The following is a 26238-nucleotide window of genomic DNA, read 5'->3' as shown; positions in this document are numbered from 1 at the left end:
TCGGGTTCGATACAATCTCCACAAGTTATAAGCATAAGGAATACAAGTTTCGCTTGATTATTAATATTAGACTTACTATTATTGCTGGCTTTTATAGAAAGAGCGTCTCCTACTGCGTCAATAGACCCTCGAGAATCGGGAGGGTCCAACCTCGTCACTCAGCTGGAGCAGTTTTCGAATAATGGTTTGACAATTAATGTGTAATGAATAATGAACTTCGTGCGTAAAATAAAAGACAAAAGGCTCTCGCTCCGGCTGAGTACGTATTTTTATAGGGACCGATTTGAATGCTGGCTGGATTTTTCGTGTCCTGATTTGCTAATGAGCGAATAGAGATGGTAATTATGGGAGGCTTCTATGGCTTCTATTGGTTAGAATTAATTCTTTCTAGAAGGTTCTAAGGACGCTTAGGAGGGAGTCGAAAGGTGCCCTTGAGTCATTCTGTATTAGCTCTCGACTGGCAAATATTTTATTTTTCTCGCGCTATCATTCGGATGTTTCTTCACCGAGATCCTTTGATTCCTGCCGGCATTCTGGGTGGTACGGCCGAGGCGTATTGTGATATTATTATCGATCGCATTGTAGGGGACTGCGACGTCTTATGAATCATCGCATGGCAAGGGGCGGCTGCAACGTCTTGGTGAATCATAGCAAAGGTTAATATTAATATGAAAATGCAAGGTTTACGACAGAGACAATTATAATTGACCGATTTTGAAGAGTTTTGAAAAAGGGGACAAAATTTAATTTGCGTGACGTCACACTGCTAACTTTACCGTCGGTTAAGCTAACTGTGGTTGGTGAAATTGACCCGAGAAACTCGGATGTCCCTTCTTTAGTACGTTTTGGAACGCAGACGTGGCAGGGAGCTCTTGCAACTCCATTTTCTTGGTGAGTTTTGGAACGCAGCCGGAGCAGAAAGTAAAATGTGATTGTTTTTCATTTCAATGTTCATTCAATGTTTTACAATTGTTGTCCTAAAGCTCTACAAACTCAAACCCCTGCGTTCTTTGACTGCAGGAGGTATATCACAGCTGAAATTAACAATAACCTTATGTCATGATTTGTCATGTATTCATTATTAGTATTCATCTTCATCAAGATAACGAATAGTCTGTTTTGCGGCAGGTCACTCGAGCCATGGGAAACTTTTACTCGGTGTTTACACGACCCATCCGCACGTTTAATATCGCAAATCGCGCGGAGAAAATCATTTCCCGAGAAAAGCCGATACCCGCGCCTCAATATGCAGCCGCGGATAAGCAAAGGAAGCTTACGGACGAAGGTAATTGAGTCGCAGTATAATGTCTATTCCAAATTGTAATTACGTGACCATAATTAAAAAATGATGTCCGAGATATCCGCTTTATTCGTACTTTCAATTTTAGTCACGTAATCCTTTTTCTGTTCCTCTCTCAGTAAATCCACATTTCCTGGAAGAGCATTACAAGAAAAACATACAACTGGATCAACGACTGAAAGATGTTTTCGTTACATCAAAAGACCCGCAGGTATGACATTTTAAATTTGTACTTTTAGATACGAATCCTATTTAATAGAATTTTTGAATACGAATACATTTGATTATCGAAATTATCGAGATGTAAAGCTTTGGGATATTGTATAGGAGATAAATGAGCCAAAAGAAGAGACGAAAGAATCCAAGCCTTTACCTCGGAATAGATACATCGGGGAGAATAAATTTATGTATGAGCCTTACGAATCTACAGTGATCCCCGAGGGAAAGTGCTCATTGAAACAGGCTCTCACATTTCTTTTGCAACATAAACAGGATCCAGTAACACATAATAGTGAAAATATAGCTTCCGAATATAAAATAGATAAGAAAGTAGTAGGTATGTAGTTTTATCTGTTGCTTCAGTAAAATCAATTTGAGAATTAACACATTTATATTTGCTTTACATCTTAACATTTATAGATTTACATGTTTGTATTGTTTTAGACGATATATTGAAATATTTTAAACTTTACGTAACTGTCGCTGTCGGGGCAAACAGTCCACAACCAATAACAGATCCAATTCAAGAAATAATCGACCACAACAGGATGGAGATCGAAAAGAGCAAAAAGAAAAAAAAGAAGGAAGACATGAAAAAGGAGGAGGAGACGTGAAAAAGAATAAGTAATACAGACATGTATATAGAAAAATAATTTATTAAAGTTTGTTTCTATGTTTTTCCTGCCTAAATGTAATTATATGATACCCTATATCAACCTTTGGAAATAATGTACATTTTATGATAAAAAAAAGTTTCACAATGCATATTAGAATACTCAGCGAATAACGTGATCAACGGGTTTCCCAGTTTAGTCGCTTGTTCTCATGAAATCTGCAATTAAAATTGGCATTATTATTCTAGGCTCAACGATTAAATCGTATACGAAAGCATAAATTGTTCGAATATCTCTTACTTGCTACAACGTGATAAATGGCAACGATCACAACCAAGACATGGAATTGTCTACTGGTAGACGGTATCGCTTGAGAATAGTCAGGAAAAAAGTGGCCACTTGAACCTGTTTCTGGAATGGACGTAGTCTTCACCATCATCCAGTAAAATGCTTTCATTTTTAAATTTTTTTTCAACTCTGCGCCGACTTCTTCTCGTATACGTTTATTGTAATTATTTAGCCAACGCCGCTATGTGATATAGATATATTAATATTGCAAGAACCTGTGATTTTCTGTAGTTATAAGAATTAAATTCAACAGCTGTGGAGTAATGGATTTAAAACTTACGTGCAGCGGCGTTAACATATTGACATCGATAAGTTTCGGTTCGTAAGGGACTAGAGTGATGTCTCTGAATTTGAGAAATCTTCGTCCATTATGAGCCTGAAACAATTATCAGCTAACAATTAAAAGCTAGTAATTAAACTGCTAATATGAAATAGTAGCGCGGCTGTTAGTTATACGTATATAATCATAAAGTATATACAGATAATAATGTATCAAGATGTACCAATTTGTCAGCCGGAATTACTTCAAGGACATTCTCCAAACGAACTCCAAAATCATTTTCTTTGTAATACCCCGGTTCGTTTGAGAGAAAGAATCCTGGCTTTAACTTGACGGAGCATCCTGCGATTGAATCTTTGTATCCGAAATACGACAAGCTGATAGGCGCTGCAACGCGTATTGTTCCACTAGAATGGCTTTCATCAATTGTAATTCCATATTCTCGTGACGCAACTACTTTACAGGAAACTGTAGATTACGAACGTTCGTGAACTGAAGAGAAGTGACCGATTCCGTGACCAGTCCCGTGCATGTAATCGTAACCGGTGCTCCACAACGGCCTTCGCGCGACAGCGTCCAATTGATCTACCGTCAGATCACTGGGAAAAATCAAAGACGATAATTCGATCGAACCGATCAGCACTCTCGTGTAGGCTTTTTTCTGCTCGTCGGTCGGCACTCCAAAGTGAAGAGTTCTGGTCACGTCTGTGGTACCATCTGTCAAATAGTTTCATCATGCTTCTCAGGTCTCGGTTACTTGATTGGCGAAGAATTGGAGAAATCGAGGAAAAAAAGAGCAATCGAACGAAGTAAAAATAAAAGGGCGATTCAGGTCTTTTTATAAAATTAATTTTGAATTTAAAATCAGTTCTTGTTCTATCTAATTCGACTAGTTACTTTCTAAGAAAGCAGAGTGAAAAGATTCGAAGTTTTATACCCAAGTATTGTCCTCCAGAGTCGATCATTAATGTGGACGTGGTCCCGATTTTAATGTTCGTCAAGTTATTTGGTTCGTAATGCGGCATAGCGGCGTGTGGCCCGTATCCCGCGATCGTCGGGAAAGCGATACCCCTATTGCCACCCTGCTCATAACGAATTTCATTAATCACCCTCGCCACTTGCATCTCGTCCCATCCTTCGGAGTCGAATTTGTACTGCTCTTCCATGTAAGCCAGGAAATCACACATGGCGATCGCGTCCCGCAGATGAGAGCTTCTCATACCTGCCGCTTCGACTTTGTTTTTCTTTGCTCTTAAATCGATTATAGGCGAGGCCTTAGCCAGCCTCTTCTCCGGTGGAATCTGTAAAAAAAGATTTTTATGTGTTAGCTGTATTTATCTAGATATTTTCACTCGATTCGATTTCCTATATCCATTTTCTCAAAAAATTAATCCGTTGACATATAATTTCTTTTATTGATTTATACAATATCGAATTAGACAATAAATTAAGGCTAATTATAGTCTTTACAATCATTGTTTGTAAGAGAAAGCGATTTTTTATATTCGGAAGGTTTTGGACTAAAAATAATATTAATCTAGACAGCTCAAGCTCGATAACAAACTTGAGGTAGGGTATTTATGTTGAAGAATCGCTTATTCGAAGGAAGATCACGTATTATACGTATTCTCAAGTTCCAAATATCCGCAAAACTGTCATCTCCGCGGTCACACTTACGGAATTGTATATTTCTTTGGACGCACCCGGCGAGTAGCCGCACGGCGACGGGAGCCAAACTGTATTCCAAACTTGCGACATGGTCTTCAAATCGTACCAAATGTCTGTGTAATTGTGCCATCTGCAACGATAAAAAGCCGGTCATTATGCAAGTCTGCTTGGTCTTATTAGTCGTTATATTAATTCTTATACAATTTAGAACTCAGAAATATCTATAAGAGTTTGTATAACTGTTTGAAACTAAGCTTTTTTACTTTTTTTAAAATTCAAAGTGAAACCGAATCCTGCGAGTTCTACTTCTGTAATAGAAGTCCCGCTTGGTCTATATCGTGTCCCATCTTTTTATCTTAATTTGACAGGAGTTTCTCTCTCGACGCCGTATAATTTCCGGGGTTCTACTCATCACTCACTTGACGCAGTTCGCGTGGGAGCAGGAGTCGACTTTCAAATGTATGTCGACGGATCGCATGATCTTGTGACGCGGCGCGTAGAGATGCAGGTCACCGTGGGCGACGATCGCGTATGCCCGGAGGACGGGCGTGTGCGGCAGATCGTAGCCGCGGACGTTGAAGAGCCACGCTATCTCGTCCAGGGCGGTGACGACGAGCGCGTCGGCCGACGTGAGTTCCATTTCCAGCCGGATACTCCGGACCTTCTCCTGCCACGGTTTGCCGGAGTACTCGTCCGCCAGCGGGTACGCCGCGTGCGGATTGTACTCAGGCCGGCCCACCTGCCAGATCAAGTCCACCAGGTCGTTACGGACCCCGACCAATCTTACGGGCGAATTCGCTGAACACGAATAGGATTGTTAGTTGAAAGTGAAAGAAGGTCGGATTCGGCTTCCTCGGCCGCTTCTCGGCCTCGCACAGAACGATACTACTTTGATAGGACTTGTTTCGAGACTTGAAAGTGAAACTTTTGAACCGAAAAGTATTCATTTTATAATTAATTAGAGCAAAATTCTCGTACATAATAAAAATATATAGATTTTTATATTGACGTACAAGCTATATCTTCTTCGACAATAAAAATGTGTAAGATTTATATTTGAACAACATCGCGATAAAGAAATGCTCGATATAATGTTTCTCGTTACCCAATTCGTCCTCCCATATCTCCCACGTAAATGCGGGCATTAATTTCGGATTGGCACCAATACGTACTTCCGATCGATTTTCGAACTCTTGTATTAACCATTCTGTTATCGTTGGCACCTAAACATTAAACAGAAATGGTTAATTAAACGTTAAGAATGTGTGTGTGTTGCGATATTAAAAATATTACAAAATACATCTGCAATTTTTGTTATAAATTCTTATTAACGTTGCTGGCGATAGCTCCTTTTAAAATATTCGTAATGTCAAATAGAATCCTTTCACCATTTAAATATTAAATGATGTTTTTCTCCTTTTTAATCGTAAATCTAATTTTAGTTGAGCTTTGTTTTGATCTCTTGCGCTGATAATTCACAGACGTAACCCAATCCATCCAAAACAATTTGCAGCAAAATGCTAATTTATTATTATTATTATTTTATATTATTTGACTTAAAATTATTTCTCTAAAAAATTGAAATAGACTGTTTTGTACAATACAAGTTTATAACCACATTTACATAAATACTTTATAAAAAAATTTATTTATTTTATTTATATAATAATTTGTACTTGCTTACTAATAACGTGAACCACCACAATGTATATAAAACTGTAGCAAAACAGACGACGTGCTATACGCATAATTCCTACGTTCGAAATAAATATCAATCGATTGTGCTACGCACGTCGTTTATTCCAGCGCAAGAAGTTATGTTCTGTTAGACTAAAATCTATAGTTTACGTCACTTATGTTGCAGATTTTCACTCCTGGCAGTGAATATCGCGGACCACGCAGCCCTGGTATATTGTTTACCAGGGCGGCAATATAGAATAAACTTATTATTTTTGTTATTATTTAAAAAGGTAACCACTCAGAAAGTCCTTCTTCCCACCCCCTTCGCACTAGGTGTGAAGGGCGAACGATCATCGATGACAGAATTCTCGAAACGAGTCGGGAATTCGTGTCGTTCTCACGCTCAGAGAAGAGGACTATTCCTCATCTTCATGGTTACATCAACTCCCATGTTAGGGAGGGAGAATGAGATCAACTCCTACAGAACTGATCCTGTGAAGTATGATCTTAAAGTTTCACCGCTCAAGCATGGCTAGATATAGCGTTGTGATAGAATTTTAAACACGAGAAAATGATCTTTAACGTAGCCCTCTAGTAGACTGCAGAGAAGTTAAATTTGCGAGAGAGCGATAGTCGTAACAGTCTGGCTCTAAATCCAGACGGTATCGCCATCTGGGGACCGATGAGGTTACCTATCGAGACAAGAATAAACGATAGCAGAAAGTAGTCTCGGTAAACAATTTTTCATATAAAAATTTATACATACATATAAATATGTATATACACGGAAAAAAAAAGATGTATCAACAGCATCAGTGTTATTGAGATAAAATTTATTGATGCAACATCAATATTAATGAACAAAAAACATCAGATAATTGCTTTAATAATTTAAATATTCGGTCCAATAATATCCAATTAAATTAATTATGTACGCTTGTGGCAGCCCGTGACGTCGACGTTTAATTGAAGCAACTTTATTTTTTTTTGTGTATAATTATATATAATTATATATAATTATACATAAATATATACCCATATATAGAAGTGTTTTCTTTTTCTTATATAATCTCTATTCGTACATACAGGAAAAATACTAATAACAAGAAGAATTAAAAAGTAATTTAAAAAATAATTAATAGCATTGTGTTTTTTATAAAAAGTAAAGGTTCAGGAAATGAGAAAAGATTCATCATATATAAATGTAAAGTATGATTATATATAGAATATTATATATAATTTAATCTCGCAATTTTACTTTTTGTAAAAAAAACAATGCAAAAATTATTTATTCAATTATTATTTCTATTATTTTTCCTATATACGGAGAGACTATGCAAAAGAGAGAAAACATAGATATATTGAACATATTTTATATATATTTATACATATTTTTATATACATTTTTTTACCAGGTTGTTAATATTAGTACAAATTGAATTTGTTGGATAAAAAAATTATTTAATTTATTTTTATACTCTTATTTTTAATGGTGTAATTATTAAAATGTTCTAATAAAATTTCGAGTAAATATGCTATATATATTTACTCTAACTATATTATATTTATTATTATTCTGAATTTTATTGTTGTCTTCAGATCTTATTAATGGATTGTATAAATCGTTGTTATGAATAATAAGAGCATTAAAGACGAATTTATTTAGATTTAACTAGAAAGAAGTTGGGCATCTATTGTGATGGGTAATTTAGATTATTTCATTAACGACTTATAGAGACAGAAAATATAACGCGTACTGCAAAAATAATAAGTACATAAATAATAAACCGATGATCAAGCATGTAAATTTGATATAGAATAAAGACTTTGTTCGATACGAGATAATGAAAATATTTGAGTCAATTTACGCACGTCGCGTTCACCTCGCTTCATTAAAATCCAGTTGCAATCCAGCTGATGGTTTGCTTGAATATGGTATCGACCATCAGTCCAAAGTACTGCCTTATCAATAGTTACTATAGCTTCTCCAGCACTTCCATAGAATCCAGTAAGAAATTCTCTTCTCATATCGTGTGGATCCACGGCCTCGCTCTACGTGAAAAGAACGATTTGTTTTATTAATAAAAGAATAATAAATTGATATTAATATTAACAACCGGGAGCTATTAATATTAATATCAATTTATTATTTATATTAATTGAAGTAGTTCGAAAAAAAATTTTCATGCTCAATGAGCATTAAAATATGCTAAAGCTATAATGTTTCAACTGAAATTGATGTCCCCCAATCACTTCACCGTCGAAAATTAAAAGTAATTATAACAGGTATACATGTAAAGTGTATTTTTAAGTTTTAAATTTTATTGTTCGATACACACCTAAAATATTTTTCTCATTTTGTTAAATTTTAAAATTAGTGAAATTTTGGGAAACATGGAGTCAAAAGACTGGACACTGCACTCAAAATAAAGAATAAAACTCATTAAAAAAATTTTAGTAAATACGGAATGGCCGTTTATAGCGTATCAGCCAAAGTAATTATGCAAAATGTTATTTTTTATACTAAGAGAAGCTTTCAAATATGCTACACCACGCGAATATACCTCTAAAGGGCCATCGCGGCCATGAGAAACGAAGCTCACTGTCTGAAAATTTAAGCATATAATGAGAGGAACAACATTGAGCATAAATTGATTTAGATCAATGCGGACATATCAACATCGCTATCAATCGGCTAGATAATTTGATGAAAATAAAATTACAGACTTGATCTCTTATAATGCAAGTAGTTAATTAGTAGCGAGATAGTAGCGAAATAATCGATAGTAAATTATTTGTTTCTCGAGAAGTGATTACACAATTTCAATAATACTTATAAATTGATTTTCTTTAAATTTTTTTATTCTTTACATTTTTACGTTCTTTGGTATCTTAATGATAAATGGAGAACGCAAACCAGATCATGATATCGTGATATCCAATGCTTTTTTTTTTTATAATTGAAACTAATCTACCAATACGCCAATGATACGCCAATTATCAAGATACGAATAGACTTTTGGACAGATAAGTTATGATCGTCAATATCGAGTGGAGTTAATTTCGACGGTATAACTCACTTGATGCTCGTCGTCCGACGTGACGATGTAACCATCGAGAGGTGGCCCTTGAACTGCCGCCACCCGAACCATCTCGGATCTCAGTTGTCTCAGTCGCAGAGAACTGTCGTGTCGATTGACCGGTTGATTCTCGGCATAAGCGTTCACTGGACAATATAATCTCTCGGCCCCATTATATTTATGCTCCGGCTTCGGCAGTGTGCTGATATCGGCTTTCGTTAATCCTGCAGCAAATGCGTTTCATTCCTCAACTGACATTTTTAATAAAAAAAAGTTGAATTGCAAAACGGGAAATAGATATAACAGATATTAAAGAAGGATGGAAGAAAGGTGTAAAGAAATGTAACTTGTATACAAATTTAAAGTAAGAATTTAGAGATATATCTTAATTTACAAATAATAAATTTAAATAATGAAAAACTGTACAAAGTCACATTTATACTGTAAATCTGTTACAATTCTAATATAATAAAATAGTAAATTAAAAAAAAAAAAGAGTTGGAGGCGCCGGGTATCGATCCCGGTACCTCTCGCATGCTAAGCGAGCGCTCTACCATCTGAGCTACGCCCCCATCTGTAAGGCTATTTCTAATTTGTACTGATCAATCCTATCATATATACCTATATATGTATATATTTATTATTGTTATTATTAAATATTTGCGTATCTATATATTTATACTATGTACACACATTATTTATTTTTGTCCAAAACTTATTTACAAAATATAAGGCAAGCCTTACATATGTATAAACGACGTATAATTTAGAACACGAAATAATTATCACAAATCATATTTGTAATTGTAAATTCACCGAAATAGATTTTTGAAGAATTTTTATCTGATTTTGTAAAAGAGAGAGTTACTCCAGATAAAGCGTACGATTATACACATGCAAGTGTATCTATTGATAAAAATGTTCTATTAAATAATAAGATTTAAATAAAAATAAATGATTTGTTTGACAGAAGTCTCTAAATTAATGACTACGTTATAACAGCTTTGTGTAGCTATAGTAAGTATATATTTATATATCATGATTCAATAAAACGGAGACTTACGAGGATTTTTCGTCTGTCAAGTCTGGAAATTAGGGATGCACCTTCGTCGAAATTAATCGTAATACATACATATGTATTTCGAAGTGCACTTTAGACAATCTATAATTTACATTAGATTTTGGAACTAGAATTCTATTCATAATTGTACATGCCCTGCATGTCGTATATTTTAATTGGGTATATGTGTGAGATACTTGTTACTTTATATATTTTTGCATTCTGATTCTTCAAATTTTTCCGCATTACACGTCGCATAAAATTATAAATAGAATTCTATTGTGTGAATCCTGACAGGAATTATATATTGTTTAAAATGGATTTTATGCATTAAATGCGCGTACCAAAAAGCATTAAGTCGAAACAAAACAAAATAAAACACAAGCTGTTATTTCGGAATTTTAATAATCAGGAATTAATTATAGCAGTTCGCATCTAGAGCAACGGTGAAATTCACCAAGTCGAGAAAATTGAATTGATAATCCATGAGAGAAGCGATTTATAAATGCGAGTATCTGGCAAACTGAAGAGTTTCGTATACTTAAACGTTTCAGCAATATATTCATGATGTACGACGTTTTTAGAGTCTTACGACTCTATACAATGGACAACGTGAGCAATGTGACGTGACTTTATTGACCGGAAACTAGTTTGATTTCCATTACGAGTAGTACACGTCCCATGGGAATCCAGAGGGTGTGCTAAGTGGTGCTCGTATACCAGGAAAGCATATCGAACTTGGAGCTTGATCGTCCCGAAACGCACGTTTTGATCGTTACTTGTATATTGAACCTTCACCGGCGTCTTCCAAGTCCAAGTAGTATACGACCAATCGATTAAACACGCTCGTGCCTTTTTCTCCTTCCTTTCATTTATCTTTTTTTTTTTCTCGCGTCATCGAGAGTCCGCGTCTACCTGGGCAAAACGCGGTTGGAAGGATGCCGTCGCGTTCCGCCGCTCGCGATGGAAGGATCAATTTCGTGGGCGAATGTGTGTGTGGAGAACGGATCGAATATAATTCGGGACAGGATCATGTACCCACCCCCTCGCGCATTTTATCATTAATGCATCGTAACCGGGTCAGCGTATTGTTTAATTTAATAATTTAACGTAAACATCAAGTAATATTAAATATATTACTAGGGAAGTAGGAGCGTGCAGTAGGAAAGTTTTACTCCGATGTAACCTTACAATTTTCAGCTCAGGTAATTTTCCCTGTAAATTTCCCGTGCACTGTAAAGGTCACGTCGCCTCACCCCTTTCGTCCTATTAGGCATTCGCGAAACTCTCCTTATCCCTTATTTCTTCCAGTTGTTCGAAAGACAACTGCCGTCGGAGAAAAGAAATTCCGTTGTGTTGCGCACAATTGGATATTGCACGTGGAGCTTATATCGTCAATAAAATAATTTCAAATATAGGATAACATTTTTTTTCTATAACAGATTTTTTATTACATGGGAGGAATGAAGAAGAATATTGTCTCACACATGGTGAAGCATTGTATCGCATTATTTCTCATTAAAGACAAAAGAAAGCAAATTATTTAAATTAAAATGGATTTAACATGATATTTATGATAATCATAAATATAATTAAAGCTATATATAACTTTTTAATAAATGGTAAAATGTTTCATAGATTGCGTGTTGTATAACTGTCGATTAATTAGGCGATAAATATATAAACATAAATCCATTTATTTGTATAGCTTTGCAATCTTTTCTAAGCTACGTCGAGGTATTAAAGCACAACACATAATGTGATAAATGTAAAAATGCAATTAATAATAAATATTTTTAAAATATTTTAAGTAATAGCCACAAAAATGTGTTATATATCTATAATAATTAAAATATAATAATAAAAGAACAAAGATGATAAAAATAAATGTATAAATATGTTATTTTCAACTACTACATTCTTCTCGTATGTCAAAACAATGTCTCGTAAAAAAGTAACAAATTATATTTTATAATATAAGATATTAGCGCATTATAAGTATTAATGTTTTATTAACACCATTCTGTGCAGTTATCTAGCGATAAAAATACAAGCGTTTTATTTCTATAAGCGTAATATATTCTACTTTTACACTTCAGATAACGACATTATTTATACGAGTATGATGTTACTTGTACAATATGCTACTTATAAATTACATATGTTCCGTATCAAGCGCGACGACCAACCTTTTAAAACCAATTTTAAGGGCGCTCTTTTTGTCCCACCTTTGTTCGCAATCAATAGAGAGGAGAGTTCGCTTTCCCGAGATATCAGGCTACCATGAATTTCTGATTATTCTCGAACGTAGAGCAAGAATGTAGGCTCAAGGAACGATACCGAATGCATGGCGGAGAATCGAGACGCATATGATAAAAAAAATGTCTTCTATTGTCCACACGTGTCAAGATAACTTCTTGTACAAAGGCAACAAATAATATATTTTACAATAGACACATGATTTTTACACGTTTTATGTTGGATTATAACACCATCCTGTCAGTTTTTATTCTAACGATAAAAATACAAACGTTTCTCAATTCTACAAGCATAATGTAATCCTGGCTCCATATAAATACGAAAGTATTTATAAGGATTACACAAGTAACAATGCTACTTGTATAACGTTACCGCAAGTTATTCCGTGTGAAGCGCGGTATTTAGCCTTTGCTGCTTTAAATCCAATTTGGAGGGTGCTCTTCTCGGCCTCGCTCTGAATCGACGAGCAGTAGAGTCTCTTTCCTAAAAATATCAGGCTACCATAAATCTCCGGTTATTCTCCAACACGCAGGATACAAGGCGCAAGCCTCGAGAAACGACACGAGAAGCGAATGGCACGAGAATCGATATCGAGGAGTGTCCGGAGAAAAGGCATTTTTCACGGGACATCACGGAGGGTGAACTCGACGAGGCCGAAGCGATTCGCCTTCTTAGTTGATACCACGTTGCCGCTGTCGATCTACCATTTGTTCACCACTCACTTTCGTGCTTCAGACCGATCCGGCTGGTAGCATGACGAAGAGTTTAAGCCGGTTCCGTTGCCGCGGCGCGCCACTCCCGTGGCGCAATGACCGTCGCTTGTGACATTTCGAGTACACGTCGCGTTCACTTTCATATCATACCGACTCATTAGGCCAACGCCTAACGTTGGGTATTACTGCAAATGTAAAATTATTAGTCCTGCTTGATAGAAGTGCGACTGTGTAAATAAATAACGAATCATTTAATAATGAATTTAATAATCTTGGATATGCGTATAATAAGAACGTGTATTTCAGAGAACTGTGACTGTGCTTGAGATTAAATTCATCGGTTATATATACCAATACATTTATGAATGATCTAATATTTATTGTGCAGTAATAATGACGTTTGCGAGAATGCGAACTGAATCTTTGTACGTTTTTTTCTTTTCAAGTGACATTCTGGCTTTCTGCCATAGATACCTCATTGCAAATAGCTCGCGCAATATCGAATGACAGGAGCAGGAGGAGAAATGATCAAGATGCTGGCGGACTGGATTGTTTCTTGAGATGATCTTTAGCATGTACCGAACAGGCTCGCATGATCCGCAGAAACCTACTCGTGATTTCATCTCGGTATATCTCTGTGGACCAGTTTGCCGCACTCGCGGTTCACAGCGCCACAGTTCTCTTTCTTTCTTACGTCGCTACTCCCCTAGTAAGCAAAATGTTAGCAGTGCTGTTAGCAGTATGCCAGCAGTCTGGCAGCAGAGATTCGATTAGGATATCGCACGACGGATATCAATTGCACACGTGTTGAGTTCCTGTTCTGGCCGAGGGAGCCTCCGACATAGCGTGACAGTTGATTGGCAGTCAAAATCAAATAGATTTGACGGTAAAAATTAATGACAAAAATTATGTCATGCTGTTTCGTAATCATCAACAAAAAATATGTTGGTGAGATAACAGAAAATCCATATGTATACAAGTATAATTTCCACAAATCACAACCTCAAACTGACTTGTATCAACATGAAGCTTGTGGGGCGAAAGAAAAGATCATGTAATGCCACATGAATTAAACATGATATTAAAATATGTACACGTATACAGCAATAATAATAAAAATATACAACGGCTTGTATTCTTGTCCTATTGCTAATACAATCACTATTTTATTTAAATAATATCTTTGTACGGAAAAGTTGTAAAAGAAAGAGCGAGAGCTAATTTTAGACAATTATGCTAAATGCATAATGCAAATATAAAAAGAACATTATAAGCCTATATAAGCAGAAATGTTCCTCGAGATATTTATAAAAGCTTTCTAATTGGATGTTTCTAATAAATTTAAAGTTAATAAAATCAGAAAATTGTTTAATTTTCCTGAAGTAATGTTCTCTCGTATATAAGTTATTTTCTCTCTTTCTCTCCTACGGAAGAATGTGATGAAAACTGTCCCTCTACAGGAAACTATCTATTTATCTACCATAAAAGCATAAGAAGCTAACACAGACGGTGAATCTGTGAACTAGTTGCGCGATGTCTCGAGATGATGTTCAGTATCTATTGATCAGGATTACATAGGCCGTAAGAAGTTAGACGATTTACGATATTTGCATCTCTTAATAGTTGTGTCAGTTTAAACCCTCGTTTTCAATTATCTTCGTCATCCGTTTCCTTTCGTAAAACAATTATTAGCGATTCCTATCAGCCCTGGATCTCTTTCAGTAATCTTGAGCGTCCCTCGCGACGTTATTCGCTACTTATGCTTCTGTTTCTGTCTCGCGACGTCTCACGTCGCGTTATCGATTTGTTCTTATAATTTGTATAAGTTTCGCGTCGAAGTGCGACGTGGGTAAATCAGATCAGGGATTCATGCAGCCAAGATAGTGTGAATGTTGAAAAAGTCGGAAAGTCGAAAAGCTGGTTAAACGGTCCTCTTTGCTTAACTATCAGGAGTTCATCTTCGAAGGCCGCGCGATACGGCTTCGATTTGGGATGGCTCGAGGCTTTTTGCAACAGGGTAGTAGAAGCAGGGTTGGCGTTCATACGAGGGTGATTCTATTGTATCAACTTTCTCGCATGGCAAACGTTGTGGCAAGTTTAAATATAAGTGAAAATATAAGTTAAAGTGAAAGTAGAGCGCGAAAATATCGAGTTTCCTTTATAGAGTGAAATAAATAAAATATTTTCAATATATGAGGCTATGTGAAAAGTGCTCGTTACATTAATGACGATAAACTTGAATTAAAACTTGAAGTTAATAATAGTAAATGTCAATAGACATATTGAAATTCTTATTTCTTAATTATTAGCAATAGCAAACACATCTTTTCGAATGCGGTTAAAAAACTTAAATGCTCCCTTCAAAAGATGTTAGACCAACTATATGAATGATAAATAAAATAAAAAAACCTATATAAATAATAAAATAAAATAAAGATTAATTTAAGCAGGTCTTCCGCAAGTACAAAAAGTACAATCAATGAGATAAATTCTTGTTGTTATCTGCACACTCTCTTTCTTATCTTTTAAAATGCAAAAGTGCGTGCATCAGTCGACTTGCCATCAGCCATGCCACTTTAATTGGAAGAGGAATACAGAAACGACCGTGTAACGTTATCGCAACGATATCGATGCGTCTATATATATGCGTGTACCCCGTTGCAACTCCCGTTGCTACAAACGGGGGAAACCGAGAGGGCAAGGGGAGGGGCACAAAATATTCCATTTGCGGCGCGCATACGCGTTCGCGTATCCGTTCGGACCATCCCCCCATCGCGCTTTCCACGCAGCTGCATCCATCGCGCGTGTTTGACGCACACGGATATGCGGGTACATGCATGAACACGCGGGCGACAAGGGCGACGAGAGAGCGGACGTACGGTGCGCTGGCGCCGTCAGGCGTCATCGGCGGAGATCGATAACCCGGGGGAATTGGTGTGCGTGGTGCACACCGGCCGATGGAGAAGGGAGGCGGGCGGGAGGGGGGGCGGCGAAATGGAAGGGCGGAAAAGAACGGGGGGGGGGGAGGGGGCGAAAAAAGGCAGACGGAGACAGACGGGTAAAAAGACATCATAAATCGCTCCCGGCCGTGTATCCCCCCCCGCGTCCGACCGTGCATCCTCGTTCCTCCCTCTCCACCGCCGCCCCCGTGTCCATCGACTCCGTCGAGTCGTTACTCTCTTTCCACCCTACGGAAATTCGAACGGTTTTCCCGCCACCGACCGCCTCGCGCGCTATACGGCCCTGGCCGTAGTGAGATGGTCGCCTGCTTAAGTGGCTCGCCACGGGCCGCCGTCAAGGCCGCAGACCTCGTCTCCAGGCGTTCGCCGGCCAAAAGTCGCGCCGCGAAAAAGATGCGTCGCCCAGGCCCCAGGTTTTTAGCGGCTCCTTCCGACGGACGAAGCGTCGCCGGTGCCCGCCACCCTGCCAGGGTAGCATCCCGCGGCGGAGGTGCATCCCTATATCCGGGATATACCCCCGCGAATGCGCACTCTCGGGGTGAAGGGGTGTTCAGCGCGGTGTCCCGGGGTGTGCGCGTGCAACCGGAGGTTGTCGCCGCGCCGCGACGCAATGGCAATGGCGCGCCGCCGATCTGCTGCAATGGATGCGCGCGGAATTAGAGGGAGGGAGCCGATTGGTCGGCTTCCGCCGGCGCGTGCGGCCTTGATAGATAACGTGACGACACGTGTCGATGGCACGTGTACGGGCAACATCATCCGTAACCAGGATTTCGAGCGTTCGGTTGCTCCGATTGACGTCCAAACGCGGGTAAGTGGAAATTATTTAGATATCTCTTTGCACCGATGGGTTAAAAATTATTGCATTAGTTGTTAAAAAATTGATTTCTTTGATTAGATGATACTTCATACGAATTGACGAATAGATACACGATAAATAGATACTACTAGTATGTATTTTTCTCTATTTCGCGATATTTTACGGATCATGAGTGTGATTTATTTAGAAAATATCTGGTACATACATAATTGCATATAAATCTGAATGACAGAAGGATGACGCAGTCGAAGAGAATCGAAAGGAATGTGCGACAACAGGTTTGCTACTCGACTTACCTGTTAAACAGGAATACGGAATGAAAGAAAGTAGTAAAAATATGATTAATAATAAATGATTATATTAGATTGAATAAATACTTAACATCTCGAAAATACTTGAATGTGCTTCGGAGCCTGCTTTGCCTTTACTTCGTTTTGTAAGAGACGATGACATAAGTTAATGACGATCTATACAAACTGATAAATGATTGACTGCGTTTATTTTTACTAATTTTATGCGCTGAGGATGACCCAAAAAAAGAATCGAAAGTTATTTAATTGTTCTAGATAAATTATTTGATTAGTCTATTAAATAATATAGCGCATTAATTACCTTTGGTTCTCGTTGCCAATCTTATTAGTATATATTACTTGATGAATAGTTAAGATTATTTATCCTGATTGTTCTATTTTTTTTTAAAGCGAATATATACTAGGCCGTAAAGAAATCGTAATAACTAAAAAATATTTGAGATGTTTCTTTCGCGTCTATCATGAACATTAAAAGAAGCAGGTGATATATAGGTAACATGATATATTATATAAAGTTTGTAAATTACAGCATCGTATAAATTGCTTGCAATACATAATTGCGATTGTAAAAAAAGAAGAAGGTTGAGATTGTCAATAATAATCATGATTGATGCTCTACTCTACTGAATTTGCGTTTATTGAGCATCCACGCGATTAAAGTGGGAAGTTACTGCGGTATCGAGAGGCTGTCGTCGGCGAATAAAACGAGATGACACTGAGACGCGACTTATAGAGACTGACGGCTCGCGATGACGAGTGAATGACGAGTGAATGGGAATATCGAATCGGAATAGGAATTCCCGATTGGCGTGCGGAGCGGGATGGCATACGGAGTTAGAGGTGACATTTTACTCGTTCCGTGACACCGCGCTCGCCGCGGCGTGACAGTGACAGACCGAGATCGATAAATTGTGGAAGGCCGAGTCGCGCCAAGTGGCGGCGGCGCGGTCCGATGGGAACTCGACCGGAAACGGAATAGGCCGCCATCAGGCGACGGTAGGTTTTTAGGCTCTCGCGGGTTTCCCGAGATAAGAGTGCAGCCCTCGCGGGGGTGCGGACCCGCGAGGATGCCGCGGGCGCAGGGCGCAGGTATAGGGATGAGCGCGGGCATATATCGGAAGTCGGATATGCGCTCGAATTTCTTTTCGGCCGTGACCGACGATCGCGGCGGAAATGCTTTGTATTTATTGGAAAACAAGGGCGGTTCGGTAGCAGGGTAACACGAGGGTACAGGGAGTGAATTTTCAGGCACCGCCCCCGTAGGGGGGTAGCGCGTTTCACGCAGTCAGTTGGTTACCGGAACGCTATGGCACGGCGCAGTCATCGGGATCTCGAGGGGGGATTGTCTTGTTGCCCCCGACGATCTCGGGCCGGCCCGAGACAGATGTTCGCGGTACCCCCTTGCAACCAGAAGGGTCACCAGCTTGTAACCGCACCGGTGAAACCGTCGTTTATTACATCATTCGTTACATTCCCAATAATAATCATTGAATTGAACGTAACGGGCTATCAAGAGACTATAATTTGAATTCCATACCCCTGTCATTAAGAAGTTTTAACCGTAAACTTTTGCCTTAATCTAATTTTCTTCATTCGTCTAATTGTCTTTACTCGTTTCCTTCTTTCCAAAACGTGAATATGATGTACTTGCTTTGATTTAAGATTTAAGTAGGGGAAATATATGAAAAAGTTTAATGCCTACAACGCAGCAACATGATTTATTTCCTATATACTTATCGACCGTTAATGCATTTATGCAAACAATATTGACAAAAACTAATAAAACTGTTGTTACTTCCAGTTACAAACCCGATACGTATATATTATACATCGTAAAATGATTATTTTATTATTATTTTATACGTTTATATTTATATTTATATTTATTATGGCGCGCAGACTTATTCGATATACAATTTTCTTTTATTAATTGTATTAATGCGATGTGTCTCGTAAATGTAAATATATGATAATATATTTATAATCCTAATAAATGTGAATATTTTCGTGAGCAATCATATTAAAACTAGCATATAAAAAGAAAATTTTAATAAATAGAGTGACTATATTATTATTACGATGGCGATGCATTGAAGATTGAACAATAAAAAAAACTTCTTTATTTTATATTTCGTAACTGTTCCGAAAAAGTGCGACAACCTTACGTGAGATATCGTACACGTAAGATATTATAAAGATATAACCGGGGTGGAACGATGGTAAACAACGTGCGATTACCGTTGGAATATTATGAACTCGATTTTATCAAGGAGATTAACACGACGCGACAACGAGGAGGTGGTCTGCGCTCGTTACCGCGATATTAGAGGAGTATCAACATTGCGGGAGTCTACTTGATCCGCCTGCCGTGTTAAGAGAAAATTGGTACTACCAGCTTGGGCTGTATACGATTTACCAGCGTCGTGGAATGCGCAGGCGGAATTTCGTTGCGGGACCCACGTGGGGAAAAGCCTGGCCAAACCGAGACGAAGTCATTCATAGGAAGAAATGGGTTAGAACAGACGAGACACTCGAGTATTAGGAGTGTAGGAAGCTAATATTGGTTTCTCCGGTTCGCGCCGCCCGCCCGGTGCGTCTCTCTGTACGCCGTCGTATGTAATTGTCGCGCGTAATTGCAACAATATAACGTTGTTGATAAAAATATTCTGCATTTTCCCTGCGTGTTAAAGACGAGCGAAATGTATCGAAAAAGTCAACGCGAGCGACACCCGTAATATTTTATATTATTTATTATATTTATTATATTTATATAATAATGTATCTCTAATGGTAATGCAGATGCAACAAATTGGCAACATTTGTAAAAAAATAACGGGCATATTCTTAAACGTTGAAAGAAATTAAACCGTAAAACCCGTTGAATCGCGTGTAAGTTGTATTTTGCGTATCTTAAAATAGTTTTACTATTTGATTTATAATATCTCTGTATATCTGTATCTGTAAAATAGCAATATTATAGTATTTCTTTTAAATTTGCAAATTGCAAAGCTAAACAGAACGACGGGACAATCTTCAATCGGGGGGAGGAAGACATCTTGCAAAATTACGGGCGAAGCGCGCGCGAGTCGGGCTCGTGCGCGGCCGTAAAAAAAAAAAAAATTTTTTTAATTGCCGTTACAACGGCACGGAGGGGTAGCAACAATTTGCTGTAAACAAGCGATAGTTTGCAATTACACAGGAAAACAGAAGCTGCAACGAAGGCGCATTGGCGAAAACCCGGTCGCGTTACATTTGTAAACGGAACTCGGCGCCCGACATAGTAACCTGGTACACGATGCGACATTTTGTGTTAAAAAAACGCGACCTGCGGCCATCGCGCGCGAATTTCCATCGCGATATCGGCTCGTAAGTCAATCGGCTGGCAAACAATCGCGTTCGTATTACGAAGTTCACGATGAAACCAGCTGAATTGAGATTAAACGAATTATATAAAAGATTATCTTATTTATTCATTATATCTACCTCGTTTTTCGTTGAGTTGCGCAAAGGTCTCGATTTTTAACTGTTTATCACTCATACTTACACTTGTATCGCGATATTTTGATTTAAAAAAATCGACTCCCGCGTGGTTAAAGAATCCGTCATTAAAATTAAGATCGAGGATTCTAAGGCTTGCTTGAAATATGAAATTACCGTTTTACCGTTTAAAAATATATCAATTTGTACTATTTTTATCCTTAGGGGAAAGAGAAAAACTTGTTCTCTTAAGATACGTATGTTAATATCGGTAATGTTTTCTTACGCTTTATTCAATGCTTCATCAGTATTATGTTACTTCATGACGTCATTGTCACACGGGGAATTACAGATTAATTAGATGACAAGGGACTCTTCACCGGTCGATGTTACACACGTGCTGATTTGCGTGCGCCAAAAATACATTCTGGCACACTTGTATAAATTCACAGTGCATTTACGTTTGCACGTATGCATCGGGTACGAGTCATTCATCTTACTCCCACCGACGAGCTGACCATTTTTTGTTTACAGATATTGGATAAGTGACAGCGCGACGTAGCAGGGCCGTATGAACGCGCAAGGGGGATCGCATCCCGGACAGAAGGAGGAGCGTTCGCGCTCCAGTGTCGTTCGCGCTCGAGCGCGAGTGGGGACATTAATTAGGGTGGAACAATAGAGAACGAGAATTTTTACCAGGGTCGCATAGCGCACAGGAGGTCGGAGGTGTGGGAGTAGTATCGTCGCCGACGCTCGGGCCCAGCGAAACCGCCGAGTCTCGGCGAGAGAAACGTATCTCGTGTCTTTCGCGTAAAAAAAAGAATAAAAAAGACACGCAGGTTTATTCACACTTCGATACAATTAACCGTTTTACCTTACTTTTAGCTTTTTTCATTTAAGCTAAGAATACATTGATGAGTAAGGTTCTGCAAATGAAGTGTCTTTGAGCAAGTCACTTTCATTTTTTATCACGGGGGATTTTAACGACGGATTTCTCGATGAAGATTTTTCTCTATATTTTTTAAGGAATTTCTCCTGGTGAATGTAATAGAGAGGTGTAATTGTAATTAGTCGTCAAACTTGATGGCTACGTTTCTAACAATAGTTGCTGTAGAGAGCTAACAGTACGATCATATGTTCGCAAGATTCTCTCGCGATTGATTTTCAGCGTCAACGCGCGAATTCGAGCATAACGGAACTTGGCAAACGTGAAAACGCGACGAGACGGCAATATGGATTGTGTAAGATTTACAAGTGTGTTTATGCGCGGGTTAATAACATACGTGTTCGTTCGATGCTCGCAAGAGTGCTCGCGTGATTTATCGGCACATTCGCGAAACGGTCGTACATTGAGACCCCTAATAGTAATTTACGTAAGCGATGTTACGTAACGTTTGCACATTGTGGCACGCTTGCCCACGCGAGCCCACCGTCACGCGAAATGTTACTTGATGCATCATTTGTTGATCTTTTCGTAGCGAGTTTCACGCGCTATTCTTTGATATCTCTACGAACGTTTCATAAGAATCAAGGTAAAACCGAGGAAGGTGGACCTCGGCCTTTCACAAAAATAGAGTATGGCCCCAATTTTAACTGTGATATTGATTCGAAGATATTTCGAGAATTCATGCGTCACAAATTTCAGTTTTACTATCATCTCTTCTGAATTTTAGGAGACAATGCTGCTAATAAATATTGTATTTAATTCTTGTCGAGTTTTTTTTGGATATTCAAGTACTTCCGCAAGGACTTTATCAATGGAAACGGGCAGACGGCAACGCGCGCGATCAATAAAATAAAATATAATCTACTCTCGTTTGTCCGTAAGTGAATTTAGAAGGTATTCGCGGCCGCTTTGTCTTACATTGACGCAAGGACGTTGATGTAAAGGGTATAAAGGGCCTGGGGGGCGATGCGTGGCCTTACCAAGGCATCAGCCCCTACAGGGAGTGTTCGAAGGGCCCGAGGATTCCTCCTCGTCGTATGCAGCGGCCTGGCATCGCGCATGCATGGCCATGCCGCCCATGCCGGCCGACGCGCGTATGTAGGCACGTGCGTAACGCACGCACGCACGCGGGCACGCGTTTCCCCCATAGGCCATAGGCACAACACGCTCGCGCGAAAACTGCTTCGCTTTACGCACTACTGCGCGTACATCGGTTATCGGGGAAGCATGATCTCCGGCTCGCGCTCCTTCAGCTCCTCCTTTATTCCTTTTTGGACCGAGGCCGAAGCCTGACTGCGGTCCAACTGTGCACGGGACGCATAAACAACCAGCATCCTCGAGATGCTTCGCGCGCGTAGTCGGCGCATACGCGAATCCGAGGCGCCGAGAACGACGAAGGTATAACGCTTTTGTTGTTATCTGTTTCGCGACACTCTTTATTGAGCCTGTCGGAAGTAGGACGCTTGTGATAAACCGGAATAAATATAATATATGTATAATAGCTGAAGAAGCGATAATCTATTCGAGAATAAAACATTTTTCATATATAATTACACGTATAAAATATGTTCATGTATATTTTCTTTATATTGTATAATATCTGTTTGTATGTATAAGAAAAATAATAAAAAGAATAATTGGAAAATAATTAGAAAAATAATTTTTGCATTGTTTTTCACAAAAAATAAAATTGCGATTTTATCATACAATATTGCATATATAATTATATATAATCACATTTTATGTACAATTATTATATTTATATGTGGTTATATATATATATGAGCAATTTTTTTCTCATTTCTTCAAACTTTACTTTTTTGTACAGAGAACAGTGCAAAAATTATCCTTTTAATTATTTTTTTATTCTTCTTCTTATTACTTTTACACACACAGTCATTCAGACAAGTAAATTGAAATTACTTATTCGAACCAGAGAATGTTTTCAATTTATCTGTTAAGCATAGCTTTATTTATTTCTGAATTAACTCTCAACAGTTATAAAATTTGTTAAGTTTTTGATTGACCATTGAGCTTATTGTTAGAGTGTTAGACACATTAAAATAAAAAAATTAGAATACCAGAGAATGATTACATTTTTGTTTTAGCAGGAATTTATTTTGAATAACTTAGGGCCGGCGGTTGTTCCAATTTATTGATAAACTAACTAATAGTTAAATCATATGTCTATCCTTGTTTTATTTAAAGGAAAAACAAAGACACATATATGATTTAACTATTAGTTAGTTTACCAATAGGTTGGAACAACCGGCCTATATTAATATGAAAAAGCTTTTGTGTTGTTGTTATTAATTACAGCAACGTATATGCTCAAAAGACGGGTGCCTATACTGACGACGTTACGTTATTCTCGAGGTTCTGTATACGCAGCCGCTGCGCGTGCCAGACGTATTACGTCACCGTATGCACACACGCATTATTAGGGTTGCAGGATGTGTCACGCTTCCTTCCACCGTACCTGATTCATGCACATATGTATGTACGTACGGATACGCGCGACGCGACTTCGCTCGTTCATGCGGCACGTCCGCGTCCGTCGCGTCGCACGCATCACGCGGGCACGTTCGTAATAATAATACTTGGTAAATGCTGAAGCGCTGAACAAAGAAAAAACATGCAGAGCAACAGGAGAACACGAGGCGCGAGGGGTTGAACGACATAGGCCTATATACGCAGGCGTTTCTTTCATTGACCCCTTTAGGGGACAGTGGGCCAACTTTCGGGGGTTGAAACATGTTTCGGAATATGGCGACGCGAAAGGCTGCTAACGTAAAGCCGAATTCCGTAACGTATTCCGATTTCTTCATTTACGTTACGAAGATTTCACTTAGCAAAACCAGTTCAACAATTTCTGTTGATTAAAAATGCGAAACAATGTATAAGTGCGTTTATTAAAAATTTTACACATTTTCTTTTCCTAATGCCATCGGCCATTCTTTCTTTATCTTGCTTGGGATCTTTACAGACATTTATCCAGTTTATATTATCTCAAAGTCTGTTATTTCAGTTTACATCAAACTATTTTTGACATTGTTTTATATTTCTAATCTTTGCATTAAATATATATTTAATTATAAAGATATAATTAAATAAAGAAGTCATATAAGTCGCATTAAATAGTATTGATATACGGTATAAGAGAAGAATAATAAAGTTACCATTGCGTTCCTGCGTTTAGACATTGAACTTTATTCAAGTTGTTTGTTGCAAATAAGTTGTTGTTAATAAATTTAATTGAAGAGAGTATAATTTTAGGTAAACTTGAAGATTAAAGAGACGTTATCATTTTTAAAATGAAAAATACAAAGTTAACAATATTATCGCAGAGTCAAGTAAAAAATCAACACGTTACTAACAACAAACAGTTGAATAATAGATAAATTGAAAAGTTGAAAAAACTCATAAAGAAAAATTGTTACATTCAATAGATATAAAGATTGATAATTCAGCCGAGTATTAAATCCAACATAAACCTGACAGTCCAGCAATGATGCTGGAACGAAAGAGCCGAAGAGCGTGAGGAGATCTGAGACACATGGAAACTATACACATATACACGCGCAAATAGCCATATCTACACAGACAAGACTACGTGTCGAACACTTCGGCTGTGCATGTAGATTAGAAAAGCGGATTAGGAGTAGCGCGTAGACCGTGAACCAGCATCAGTTTATCTGGCACGCATTGGTAAATCACGGTTTAGAATCAGCCGGGGAACAGACTAGTCGAGAAGGTTGCTAGAGGAGCTAAGCGAGCTTAGGCCAGCGCGGCAGAATGTCTAAATGCTATACCTGCCGCGACGCGATGCGATGCTATGCGACGCAACGCGACGGGTCTTTGTATATGGAGAGGCAGTGCAAGGTCTCTCTCTTTTTCCCCCTCAAGGAGAGATCGAGCTTAACGGTGCGTGCATGGCTAATGAACGCTGCAATCGTTTGCTCCGCGAGAAATGAATCCCTTTTTGTCCGATTTTTTTTTGATATTCAGGAGATATAATATAAAATTTTATATTACGTACATATATGTGTAAGATTTGATAATATCAAAATATTAAAAGTAGTAGATTTCAAAAACTAGATAAGAAGTTATGAGAAAGGTAGTAAAACAAGGTTTTATTTTTGTATACGTGCTGTTTTTCATGTAGATATACTATAGCAGCTGTATAAGATTCGTATAATTGAAAACAATTTTAGAAGGGATGAGAATATTACTAGATTACTTATAATTTTTCTAAAACTTGATATATAAGTTTTCATTTGCTATGACTGAAGTTTGACAACATTTTTAATAATCACTATATTGTCAAATCTATCATATATTGATTCAAATCAAACATTGTTTTATTGTAGTTTGAACTAATATCACCAAAAAATTAATTTGTGGCTTTTCTTTTTTTTTCTTGTTTTTCATAATTTATCAATGAAAAAATACTTTTGTATATAAGAATGAAAAGAAATAGACACTTTTATTTTTCATCAATTACAA

At 37.9% G+C, this 26238-nt stretch overlaps 2 protein-coding genes, 1 long non-coding RNA gene and 2 other non-coding genes across 10 annotated transcripts in view; 2 read left to right on the top strand and 3 right to left on the bottom strand.

Moving 5' to 3' along the window:
- Positions 1–249: 249 nt before the first annotated feature.
- Positions 250–2745, top strand: LOC139810477 (NADH dehydrogenase [ubiquinone] 1 alpha subcomplex assembly factor 4). 3 transcript variants are annotated; one of them, XM_071774071.1, is made up of 6 exons: positions 250–891; positions 1129–1285; positions 1420–1511; positions 1628–1856; positions 1964–2143; positions 2382–2745. In XM_071774071.1, the coding sequence occupies exons 2-5, from the start codon at positions 1141–1143 to the stop codon at positions 2131–2133; spliced, it is 636 nt and encodes a 211-aa protein (XP_071630172.1). In that variant the 5' UTR covers positions 250–891; positions 1129–1140; the 3' UTR covers positions 2134–2143; positions 2382–2745. The 3 variants fall into 3 exon arrangements, with proteins under 3 accessions (XP_071630172.1, XP_071630173.1, XP_071630170.1); XM_071774072.1 differs by having other exon boundaries at positions 889–928; XM_071774069.1 differs by lacking the exon at positions 250–891 and adding an exon at positions 901–1023.
- LOC139810457 (xaa-Pro aminopeptidase 1) overlaps positions 2158–26238 on the bottom strand; it is a 32131-nt gene continuing 8050 nt past the window's right edge. The window contains exons 2-13 of one of the 4 annotated variants that reach the window (XM_071774010.1): positions 9190–9413; positions 8674–8715; positions 7982–8161; positions 5535–5652; positions 4849–5227; positions 4439–4559; positions 3699–4062; positions 3245–3478; positions 2985–3148; positions 2762–2857; positions 2434–2662; positions 2158–2351 (exon numbers count right to left, since the gene is read on the bottom strand). In XM_071774010.1, coding sequence (XP_071630111.1) covers positions 2329–2351; positions 2434–2662; positions 2762–2857; positions 2985–3148; positions 3245–3478; positions 3699–4062; positions 4439–4559; positions 4849–5227; positions 5535–5652; positions 7982–8161; positions 8674–8715; positions 9190–9413 — 2174 coding nt within the window. In that variant the 3' untranslated portion in view covers positions 2158–2328. Of the gene's footprint in view, positions 2352–2383; positions 2663–2761; positions 2858–2984; positions 3149–3244; positions 3479–3698; positions 4063–4438; positions 4560–4848; positions 5228–5534; positions 5653–7981; positions 8162–8673; positions 8716–9189; positions 9414–22712; positions 23245–26238 lie in introns of those variants that run through there. The other 3 variants (XM_071774012.1, XM_071774009.1, XM_071774011.1) reach the window with 3 other exon arrangements.
- LOC139810835 (small nucleolar RNA U3) lies at positions 6403–6618 on the bottom strand. The gene has a single exon (XR_011731492.1). It is a non-coding gene; the product is annotated as a small nucleolar RNA U3 (small nucleolar RNA).
- Positions 9689–9761, bottom strand: Trnaa-agc (transfer RNA alanine (anticodon AGC)). Its single transcript has one exon. It is a non-coding gene; the product is annotated as a tRNA-Ala (tRNA).
- Positions 16742–18978, top strand: LOC139810482 (uncharacterized). The gene is made up of 3 exons (XR_011731399.1): positions 16742–16989; positions 17077–17128; positions 17231–18978. It is a non-coding gene; the product is annotated as an uncharacterized lncRNA (long non-coding RNA).

The sequence above is a fragment of the Temnothorax longispinosus genome, chromosome 3 (assembly GCF_030848805.1).
Source record: "Temnothorax longispinosus isolate EJ_2023e chromosome 3, Tlon_JGU_v1, whole genome shotgun sequence".
Classification (NCBI taxonomy): domain Eukaryota; kingdom Metazoa; phylum Arthropoda; class Insecta; order Hymenoptera; family Formicidae; genus Temnothorax; species Temnothorax longispinosus.
The sequence above is the reverse complement of the archived record's forward strand: the minus strand, read 5'-3'. Positions and strand labels throughout refer to the sequence as shown.

Bases quoted from the DNA above. Each gene is read 5' to 3' on its own strand.
- LOC139810477 (XM_071774071.1), top strand. From the start codon at position 1,141: ATGGGAAACTTTTACTCGGTGTTTACACGACCCATCCGCACGTTTAAT. The intron at 1,512-1,627 runs GTATGACATTTT...GATATTGTATAG, and splicing joins TTACATCAAAAGACCCGCAG to GAGATAAATGAGCCAAAAGA. The intron at 1,857-1,963 runs GTATGTAGTTTT...GTATTGTTTTAG, and splicing joins AATAGATAAGAAAGTAGTAG to ACGATATATTGAAATATTTT.